The sequence below is a fragment of the Scomber japonicus genome, chromosome 12 (genome assembly GCF_027409825.1).
Source record: "Scomber japonicus isolate fScoJap1 chromosome 12, fScoJap1.pri, whole genome shotgun sequence".
In the NCBI taxonomy this organism is placed as follows: Eukaryota; Metazoa; Chordata; class Actinopteri; order Scombriformes; family Scombridae; genus Scomber; species Scomber japonicus.
This window is the reverse complement of record NC_070589.1, coordinates 26,369,196-26,381,105: the sequence shown is the minus strand read 5'-3', so window position 1 is coordinate 26,381,105 and position 11,910 is coordinate 26,369,196. Positions and strand designations below refer to the sequence as shown.

Sequence of the window (11,910 nt, the reverse complement as noted above, 5' to 3'; positions counted from 1 at the left end):
TGAACATTATATTTTGCACTCAATAAGCATTTTCCTCCTTTTTCTGACAAACATCTAGCTTGAATTTTACAACTTGATTTAATTTCTGATTTAATCTTGTTAACCTCAATCATAATAGCTTTTATTATTATCATTATTAAGAAAATCAACAATGTTTTTTATGAGAGACTAACAAAAAGAAAGAACTGTTAAAAATCTATGTATGACAATCCTCAGCTAAGTGAGGAACAGAAATTCACATTCTTTAAAGGTTGAATATGGAGAATGAGCAGAACACCGCCATCTAGTGTCTCGAGATCGTAGTCACAACAACCAAAAATAATTCCAGCAGTCGGGTTGCCAGGTTCATTCCCGAGTGTGTCAGTCGATCAGCCTGCGCCATGTCAAGTGATGAATCATAAAGGGTAACGACTAATTTCGACGAATTAATTTTGCAACAGTATTTAACGTTAGCCAGTCTTCAACTGGAAGTCTTTCTTTGAGTGGTGTGTAATCGATTAGCTAGCTTGCTCCCAACTCAAAATGATTGCTTGTTTCTGTAGCCTGATCAGCGTGAGCAGACCAGTCAGTAAACTACACGATAACCCATGCATTTCGTTCCTATCCAAGCTGAAATCAGCAGCAGCCGGCTGAAGCGGATTTTATTTTAGCTCTAAATCGGTAAATATACCACTTTATCCACATTTCTAACCTATTTAGGCGAGAAAGTAGCCCTTTAGATCCACAATGTGACGCTAATTTGTCCAAATAACATCTGCTTAAAGTTTTGTTCCTGCGAATTCGGAGCCACTCAAGTTAGTCGTTAACACTTCCGGTCCTTTTCACAAAATAAAACACCCGTTGCCTTTTATTATTAAGAAAACCATAACGATTAGGTGCTTTTATTTTGAAACAGGAAGCAAACATACCCTCGTTGTAACTAACTTGAAACCACTGAGGTACATAATACATTACATTGTAATGGCAGTGGGAGTAGCAGTTAAACCTGTTAAACTACAAGGTCCCCCAATTGGGAGACCCTGAGACTCTCCACAGCAAAAGGCATAAAACGCTGCCCTAATTATGTAGCAATACAGTCATACTGCACATCAAATTAAATAGGAGAGACTCCGCTACAAGCACGTCATTTTTACACACACCAAACACAACTCAAACACCAAGCATATTAATGATCAAATATCAAAATCCGAATAGCGTCAGAAAGTCAACCCACTCTCCACATTTCCATTTCTACCGTTTTGATACTTCATGGTACACAAACAAATAGCATCTCATATGAAAGCTAAGACCCTGACGAGTTCAACAGTACCACTATTATTGCGCTAAAACTCAGTGAACCAACAGCCAAAGAATACAAAGGTAAACAACCACTTATTTACAGCGACTAACAGATATTCTGTCTTACCTTCAAGGTTTTGTAATGAAAAGTTGTACTACAAAAAACGCTGGTTTTAGTAAGTCCAACACGGCTCTGCTTGTTTCAACTCCATTTCACCCAGTGCCAGCCTACAGTAGCTGCACCGGAACAACAGACAACCCTGGCAACCCGCAATTCCGGCCGCTAATTTGCTGGTACAGTGTACACAGAACATGTCAGAAAGTCACAGTCGAACCCGTCAAAAAATTTTAAAAATATTAATTCAGACTAAATTTTTTTTTATGGAAAAGCTATACTTTCATTCTGTACCCCTCAAAACGCCCCGTGGGTAATACACCCACGGGGCGTATATAAAAAAAATGTATAGCCTTTAATAAATATTCTACATAATCAACCTTTAATGTTTAATTTAACATTGAAGAACTGATTTTCAGAAACAGATGAAATGTAAAACTTCCATCTCTGTACTACAAGAGCTGCTTCACCCAGTCTGCTGTACTGCTGCTGCTACTTTCTGTGAACTGAATTACTTCGATTTTTTTTCTAGGATCTCAATCTCAATCAAACTCCTAATCAGAATGCCACAGAAGATGCTTCAGGTCTTTCTCCAAACTCCATCTACGCTTTGATAGGACTTCCAGCTGCACCTGTACAATCCACTGAGACTGTAAACACCCCCAAGCCAGAGAACATTTATGCTCTAATTACCTAATCTCCAATGTCCAACCACCAATTGAAAAATACTGATCATGATTATATTTCAGTTCATTCACAGGACTAAATCCTTGTGTGTCCTGATGTATTTTAAGTCCCACTCAGCACCAGAGTGGTCCTCAAACACATTGCTTAGAGAACTTACTGGATCCTCTTGCAGGACATTTGTTACTAAGCAGCTGCACAGAAAGTTTCCTCAAAGATTAAAAAACATAATTACAATGTAAATACTTTTGGGTGTTGGATTCTGCATGTGTCCTGCACCACAGAAGGCAACATAATGGATCAAATTAGAGCTGATCAGTTAAATAATTACTTTACATTACCACAAATACATCAGAGGAAGCAGAGATGCTGGAAGTGCTGTTGTTGCCAGGAGACAATGAAATTCAGTGATCTTGATAGTTTTGATAAGTGTTGTCTGTCTCAACCAAGCCAGTCAAGGCAGAGTCCGGTTCTGATTTAGGTTTCTAAATGTTTTTTTTTCTTGCTGCTGTGTCCAACTTCTGGAGTGCTGGCATGTTCAGTCTTTGTAAATTCAAGAGTATGATCTGTTGTATATTATAATTAAAATTGAATAGAAAATGTTTAATTAACATATTACTTTTTTTTTAAACCCAAAAGGCGCAACCTATGTGTTTTACATGTTCTTTCCTCAGATTCTACTTTACAACTTTACAAATTAGATTCATTTATTTCCATGAGACTCATTTCAACAAGACAATGAGATACAATTACAAATATTTTAATTAGTATGCTTTAGAAGAACTCCCTCACTAATTATATGTTTGATACTAATCACTGTTTGTTTAGAAAACTGGATATTCTCTTACACAGTTTTCTTTGTGCTATTTATCTAATTAATAGTTCTTATATCAAGACAAAGAAATGTACTCAACATTATAATTAAGTTTATTTCCTAAAAACATATTACAAACATGCTGTTGTTAAAGTCATAGTTTGAGTCAGAGTCCTTGGCGAACATGTTGTGCTGCTGATTAAAGAGGAAGCTCATCTCAACAGTAGCCTTTTATAAGTAGGAGGGTTCGCAGTATATTGGATAGTTGATGTGTGATGAAATGATTGAACCATGTACACATAGGTTTTTAATTTTTAATCTACAGTATTTATGTTAAAATATTGAAGAATGATTTGAGACTTTTGGGGTGGTTTTGATGAACCTGTTACTTTTAATTAACCTTGCTTGTTTCTGCTTTTATGCTCATATTTTTATGATGTTTCATGTTAATTTTTATCTTTTATCTTGATGATTTTACCTTGTAGCATGTGGTATTCCAATAAAAGAGTAATTGGCATTTCAACACGTTTCATTATCTTCCTCCATTCTCATACATTCACAGTTTCTCCTTGCTTTCCTGTTTACCTCTCACCACATAACCCCTATACTACATAGCACTTGATTTGTTTCAAATGTAAAGTGTATAACGAACAAAATGTATTATTATTATGTATTACTATTATTATGATGAGTCCTTTGTTAAAACTCTCAGTAGTCTGTAGTGCCCTCTGCTGGTCAGGAAGGGCATTTCACAGACGAAGGGCAACAGAACTGAAGGCCTGATCACTCATGGTGCTTTTAGTCCTGGAGAGGAGGAGGAGATTAGAGTTTATAGAGTGGAGGGATTGGGTTGAGGTTAGTGTGGTGAGTAGTTCTTTCAGGTAGAGAGGGGGCATTACCATAGATGCACTGTTGAGTCAGGAGGGAGATCTAGTATTCAATCCTGGTGGAGACGGGGAGCCAATGAAGTGACTGGAGAATGGTTGTTGTCATATGAAAGACCTCCTGCTGTTACTTTGTGCTGCATCAACATTAGTTTAGTTTTGGTTTATTTATTTACAGATCAAGAATATTAGTCATCATGTGTCATCTGTGCATTAAGACATGACTTTATTTCAGCTATTTTTAATAAGATTATATTTTAGTGTGGAGATTTAGGTTCCAAGAAATTATGGAGCAGACAGAAGAGACAAACTGGTTTTAATAAAGCTGCACAAACAAACATCAAACAAATATCTGAGGTTTCATTGATTTGTATTGATAATATAAAACTGATTTATTTTTAAGGCAAAACATGTTTATTACAGCAGATACTTTACGGAAACAAGTAGGTGAAAAAAAAGAAGCACCTATGCTAGTAATGAATTTGCAAAATCACAGACTTCATTAAGAGAGAGACCATTTTGACAAAGTCAAGAGGTTGTGATATGTAGCACAACAAGCAAACAAAGCTTTATAAACTGAACTGCTCTCCTGCACATGCATATTTGTTGGTGTAGAGTTGCCTCTTCATGTTTACTTCTTGAGCCTCTCCATCAGATGGACACTGATGACGGCAGACACCATGATGATCAGACCAACAGAGAACACGACTGTCTTCACCAGGCACAGAGAGATACTCTGTGAACCTGCAACACAACACAACAGTTATTTTATTACAGTACTGACAATATACTGTAGACATTTCTGACTTTAATGAACTGTGTTGATTGTTTATTTTCTGTCACTGCATTTTGTTCTAATTCAAACAATCAATGTCTGTCATACATGTTCTGTACTTCATTGAAGCAATGACTACAACAACAGTAGACTGTCTAACACAGACAAAAAAACTTTAAGTATTTTGTTTTATTAAAAATAATCTTACCTGACCAACTGACTAACACATCACTACTAAATATGTCTCATGCATGTGTCATTAAGACTTTATAATGTGCAAATTAAATGAACACAGCAAGAATTAGAACATATTTATTGCATATAATCTTTCAGTCTCACCAGTAGTTAGAGAGCAGAGAGGCTGAATCTCCTTTATGTCTCCAGTCCTGCTGACCTGGTTGCTATGATTACAAATGATGAAGTTGTTGAACAGGTAGACACGGACAGAAGAACCAGAGGTTGTGACCTCTGACTGCTCTCCTCCCTCCTGATTACAGGTTTGGTTGTCACATCTAAAAGTGCTGTTGATGAGAGAGTCCTCTGTACTGCAGGTCACAGTGAGGTTACAGGACTCTCTGCTGTTAGACACAGAGTTCACTGACAGCTGAACTGGAGACACTGGATCTAGAGGACAAAAGGTAGGTGTGAAGGTTGTAATATATAATATATATAATGGTAATTCTGTGTATCAATATTTGAAATATAAAGAAAACAAATTACATGTATTGTAGACAAAATGTGATGGATATGTTGGAAATAGTTTGGAACATTAGTTTTTAACCATTATCTAATTAAAAACACAAACATTTAGCATTTGAACCTAAAAGTGAAATACTGTATGTTTGTAGGGCATTTGTATTGAGATGCATTATACTGCAAAAATGTATATTCAGCTAATTTTGTGCAGCCCGTATATGATCCCTCGTACCCGAAGGTCAAATGTCACAGGTGTACTTTAGTAAAATTAAGTCTCACCAGCAGTTCGAGAGCAGAGAGACTGAATCTCCTTTATGTCTCTGGTCCAGCTAACCTGGTTGCTATGGTTACAGATGATGAAGTCATTCAACAGGTAGACACGGAGAGAAGAACCAGAGGTTGTGACCTCTGACTGCTCTCCTCCCTCCTGATGGCAGGTTTGGTTGTCACATCTAAAAGTGCTGCTGATGAGAGAGTCCTCTGTACTGCAGGTCACAGTGAGGTTACAGGACTCTCTGCTGTTAGACACAGAGTTCACTGACAGCTGAACTGGAGAGACTGGATCTAGAGGACAAAAGGTAGGTGTGAATGGTTATAAAACAGGGTACTACTGTGTATCAATGTTTGAAATGTAAAGACACCTACCTTGAATTATGACCTGGTATTCAGCTACAGGTTGGTTTTTTTCCCCAGTTATGAGTGCAGTGTAATCTCCACTGTCGTTGTGTTGCACATTTGTCAAAAGCAAAGAGTGATTTTGTACAGAAAACTCAACCCTTCCTTTATAAGGCTCAACTATTCTTGTTATGTTATCAGGAAATAATCTCACTACATTGCGAGCAGTATTGACTGTCCATTTAAATTCAGTGTCTTTCACTAGAACAACAGGTTTGTTAACATCCAGATGTAAATCCTTCCCTTTCTGCACAAACACAGTTGTCACAGCACTGGACCCTGTAAAAAGAACACACATTAAAATTACTTGTATGCTTTTTCAGTCACCACTGTTTATAAAAGTTGTCATTAAAAATTGAGAGTATTGCTGTTGTAGTGTAAATGTTAGGGTTAGGGTTTGAATGTTGCATTACAATTCAGTCATGATAAATTGCACTTGGTAAAGGCTATACTGAGGAATGAGATGTAAGGTTAAGAACTGGGTTTTATTAACAGCTGCTGAGTTAATGTGTTTTAATATACTCTTACTGATTGAATTCACTACACTGTAGTGTAGTGGGGTGGGGGGGGGGGGGGGGGCAAATTAGTAAGATGCGGGAAGAGGTTGTATGAAAAAAACAAAAAAAAACAGGATAATCACATTTTGGCATGAGACAGGAACTATGCATGTCAAATGTATAGGAAGGATTGGGGTACTTTTCCACATGAACCACAGACCTCTTTGGGTATAAAAAGGGGACACCTACATTGTATGTATGTGTATTGGTCTTAGGTTTTGCTGCCGGAAATAAAACTCTACTCCTCTAACTGAGAAGCCTCCTAGTGATTTTTCAAGACTTCAAGACAAATTTTCTGAACAACTGATAACAACTGATTGACCAATTTGACCTTTTCCAATTCCCTTCCAAGCTTCCAAGTCCAGCTTCCAAAAAACTGCATTCACTGCTGTATAAGCTTGTGTTTTGGGACTGTCTCATCCCCGTTTGATTGCTGACTCTGAGGAGTCTCACATGGTGCCATTTTGTATTTATCTGGTCAGAATCAGTGTTGTTAAAGCTACTGCGAAAGGACAGTAGGCCACTTCTGTCGTTCAACAATCAGCTGGTGCACGCACAGATCAACGCTGTACTGTGTCCTGTTCAGTTTGACTTCTTTAGATAAGGGGCTAGTAACAAAAGGTGGCTGCATAACACACAAGAAGAAGATGCTTGATGTGCAATTTAGGATTTTCTAGAAAGAAGTTCCAGGCAGAAAATGTCACAGCCCAATATCGGAATATTTTGACACACACCTGTCAGTAGATAAAAGTTAAAGTGTTGCGATGAAGAGTGATGGGAACATTTGTGGGAAACAGGTTACTAGGAAAAATCCCACTTATTTGAATGTCCACCTTCGAAGCTCTCACACAGAAGTACATGAAAAGTTACAGGAGTTGAGGCAGCTGACCTCAACAAACACAGCAAACCTTATCTCTATGTCATGCATTATTTCATCCTTTTCAGCTTTACATTCTTCTAATACCTGAAAGGCTAAAACTAAATAAAGACTAAACAAAAACGAGTCAATTCCTAAATTACTAAATTAAAACTACGAAATCACTTGTTAAACTAACCAAAACAAAAGCGAAATAAAGAAAACTGATAAACTAAATAAAAATAGAAACTAATGACATTTTCAAAACTATAATAACCTTATAGCAACTAGCAGAACTTTCATTTTGGATGATTCCAGATCTTCACTTTTGTCCACAATCCTCAGTGCATTAATCACAATTAAAAAGTCAGCTGAGGTTTTATTGCTTCATCTACAATAAAATTACAATGTAGTATGGTTGTCCTACCTGCTAATTCATTGCAGAGCAGAAGTCCGAGCATCATAAAGGTAAACATCATGGTCTGTGGCTGACCTGACTTCAAAGTGCAGAGAGAAGGTCTCGGTGGAGAACTTCTGCCTCACAACTGTATTTTTTCTGTCAAAACCACAAACTTATACAATGTCAACATGTGAACTTCTCCATTCAAACTTCCTCTCTAAACTCTGTTTCACTACTTGAAATCTGCTGATAAAGAATGTAGTTAATGAAATAATTTACCTCTTTGTCAAAAAAGTTGTGTCACAAATAAAGATGATAAACAATAGTTAGTTTACTATATATTTCAATAGGTCCGTTATGCATCCTTGCTAAGTTTGAATAGATATATTTATAGAAGAAGGTTTTGTATGTTACACGTATGTTTTGTATGAGTTCACACGTATTGAGGAAGGTCAGTGCACATAAACTATAACCACTTCCTTTCTCATATGATGTAGTAAATTTAACATCTCTTTCATTTTCAGCCAGCAAGTGGAGTGGACATTGGTAAATGTGTAAACACCAAACTAACACTTTGCAACCAAGAAAATGACCTTTGCATAGTAATAGTTCTGCTCTAGAAAACAGCATTTACAATTAAATAAAGACATATTTTAAATCTCTTGTTCTTTATGTAGAAAATGTCTCTAAATGCAGATTACATGAGAAAATAGTATGTATAGTTAGTTTCCAAACAGCAGAACAACTTCACCTGGTCTCATACAACCTTCTTCTTATTCTGAAGCTCAGAATAAAAATCTGCTTGTGCTTTCGACCAAAAGATTTATGAGCATTTAAATATAAAAAACCTTGTGCTGTTGCTGTTGTAGTTTTGTTTCGTTTTTATTAATTGACAGTTCTAGCACTACTTGGCTTGACTCAGTTCGATACCAGGATCGACCTTTTCCATTACCTCCAGTTCATAGCTTGGCTGCGCGAAACTGCCCTGACTTCATTTAATACGTGACACAAACACATAAACAATACAATACAGTGGTGTACTTGCTGATGTATGTGGCTTTCTGTCACACACAAATCAAGAAAATTGAGCCGTATGACTGTAACACTGTTGCCACATGACTCTTCCAGTGACGACTCTCTGACCAGTCAGTGGCCGGAAGTCTGTTGACGTCACATAAAAAATGCAAAAAAAACTGAGTAAAAACTGTATAATGGAAAAGTGCATAAGACCGACATCATAATGGAAGGCCCTGCACTGAAACATGAAGTTAAAATAAAGAAGTTGAGGTCGAGTCCTTACACATGGTTGTACTCAGATTTCTGTCACGTTTCATTTTTTTATAAGGAAAGAGGAAATGAAGATGATGCATATCACATCACATGCCAAGATTCAGACCTGAAGAATTAAAGCTAATTAAAGCTAAATCATGCAGAACCAGACAACAACATTATGTTATAATGCCCTGTACGTATGTAATGCAATGTAAGACATGCACAGTAATAGATGCATGTCTTCTAAATTGTCACAAATCTGCGCTGTTAGCCTCCTGTTGCTGGTAAATTTCCATTCACCACACCCCTGCTCCACTCCTGCTAATCAGCCACATCCACCTCATCAGCCAACTCTGTACACCTGAACTCTCAGCTGCAGCTCATCCCCAATCAACCCATTACATATACTCCTGTGGTTCACTTACTCTTTCCCGGATTGTCTAGTATGTATGCCTAGCTTTCCAGCATTAATGATTGTGTTTTGATAATTTCCTGAAACTAAATGAGGACAAAATGGAAATAATTTTGGTTGGTCCCCAAACTAAAAGAAAATGAATCCTCCACAAATTTGGACACCTTGCTGCAAAGATTAAACCAGAAGTAACATGTCTTGGCATTGTTTTCGGTTCAGAGCTGAATTTGAACCAAAACAGCTTTTTATCATTTGAGAAGCAGAGAGTGAGAGAGGCATATTTAAAAAGACCACAATGAGGTTATAAGCTAAGGCTGAAATGTGGAGCTTTGCTATTGGTTGCCGAGAGTGATGTGTGACAACTCAATTAAGATCACGCCCCTTGGACATGCAACTAGGAAATAGATGAGCATGCGTGAAAGAAATAAGACAGGAAAGTTACCGTGAATGCCTTTTAGATTCTTCCTGACTGAACTTTAGCTTAGTTTCATATGATCATTTACAATAGAAGGCCCTCAGTGATTCACAAAAGTAAGCCTACACAATATGACAGAGATTTGTTCCCTGGTTCTTCTAATAAAGGTATTGTTTTATTTACCCTAAAGTTAAATCAACATACGTACGTAAACAAATATTAGGAACAAAGTGTATCCATTGTCACTCAAACCGGAAGTCACATAATTTGTGCTTCTAAGTGACTTTTTTGACTTTCATTCATTCAGTCTTTAGTAGTAATAATAATAATAATAATAATAATAATAATAATAATAATAATAATAATAATAATAATTTTATTTGAAGCAAATCTCAAAATGCTACAAGGAAGAAATATCAATAAAAAATCCAATCCACTTTATTTATACAGCATGATTTTAACAAACAAGGTTTCCAAAGTGCTGCACGAAAAGATAAAACAGAACAAATAGATAACACAATAAAAAAGATGAAGTACACAATAGAAAAAAAAGACAGAAAAATAAAACATGAAAAAAATAATTAAAAGACAAAGGTTCTTCTAAAAAGAAATGTTTTAAGTCCTTAGTTATAACTCTCAGTAGTCTGTGGTGCCCTCTGCTGGTCAGGAAGGGCACAGACGAGGGGCAGCAGAACTGAAGGCCTGATCACCCATGGTGCTGAATTTACAAGTTCACATTCAAACCGCCTCCCTCAGATGGAATAAACACTGGCCACAAATGCTCCATATGTTCAACTCATGACCCTGAACACACAACTAAGTCATAGAAGTAAATTTCACAAAATGACAACAACTTTCAACAAATGCTAAAAAGTTAACAAATACCACAACAGTATATTTTGAAAAGAGATTTTCTTTGCCTGCTCAGTCAACAGGACTTGCCAATATCCCTTCAGCAGGTCTAGTTTGCTGGAAAATCAGGCCTCTTCAACCCAATCTACACAATCCTTCATCCTTGAGAGATGATAACAGTCAGGCTTTGTTACTTCATTCACCTTCTGAGAATCTGTACAGAAGTGATCTTCACCATGAGCCTTATCAGTAAGTAAACACAGGGAGCTCCATGCACTACAGTTGACTCAGCAATACCATGCAGCACCATGTACTCGACCTGCTTCTTAAAACAGCTGTTTCCCTGGACACACTCAATATGGTTGCTGCTTAATGGCCTGTGACTTCACCACATCAAGATTGTTCTTCAAATCAGTGGTTTTGTTGGACTTCATCAGCTCAACCAAGTCTGAACGTTGCAGCTCAGGGAGATGAGACAAACGAGCAGAGAAATCCTCACAATTGGAAAGTTTCCATTGAGTCACAGTCACAGACAAAACCATTTAATCTAACACACGTATTTAGGTAGCTCAGAGCACATACACTATAACCATTTCCTTTCTCATATGACTCAGTATAACACATTGTTTATTGTTAGCCTGCAAGTCTTGTGAACATTGGTTAATGTCCAAACAGAAAACCAACGTGTTGCATCAAAGAAAAATTAACCTGCAAAAAGGCATCATTGCAACACTTTGAATTACACCAATGATGAGTGCAAAAAGATGTGTCTAAATGCAGCTCACATGAGAAAAGAATATAATTTGTTTCCAAACATTCAAGTCAGATGAAAACTTCACCCGGGATCCGTTCCATAAAGCAAACTCGGAAAAGCAGTGTTTATTGTCGGACACCTGACTTGACTTGAACAAATAGGATCAGGCTAAAGCGGTTCCATGAAGGCCAATCCACGTTCACGCAATCAAACTAATTCAAGACAGGCTTAAGTATTCAGACTAATTGTGTGTGCATGCCATTCACGTGCAGCCCATGATGTTGAACACAGATCAAACGGATTCACAATGACAAAATCCACCACAAAAGAGCCACAAAGCAGCATCAGTTTCCAGTACACACTTCTGCTGGAGACATATGAAGAATTTAAACATATGATCACAAAAAACAAATAAAATCCAAGAGAAAGGCTGGCAGGAAATTGCTGATCGATTGAATGGGTCTGATCTGT

The 11,910-nt window shown here is 37.1% G+C and overlaps 1 protein-coding gene across 1 annotated transcript; it reads right to left on the bottom strand.

Moving 5' to 3' along the window:
* Positions 1–4,392: 4,392 nt before the first annotated feature.
* On the bottom strand, positions 4,393–7,406 carry LOC128369701 (SLAM family member 5-like). The gene is made up of 5 exons (XM_053330779.1): positions 7,349–7,406; positions 5,892–6,200; positions 5,526–5,810; positions 5,118–5,123; positions 4,393–4,519 (listed from the first exon to the last, which is right to left on the bottom strand). Exons 1-5 carry the CDS (start codon positions 7,404–7,406, stop codon positions 4,407–4,409), a joined length of 771 nt encoding a protein of 256 aa, XP_053186754.1. The 3' UTR covers positions 4,393–4,406.
* Positions 7,407–11,910: the final 4,504 nt, after the last annotated feature.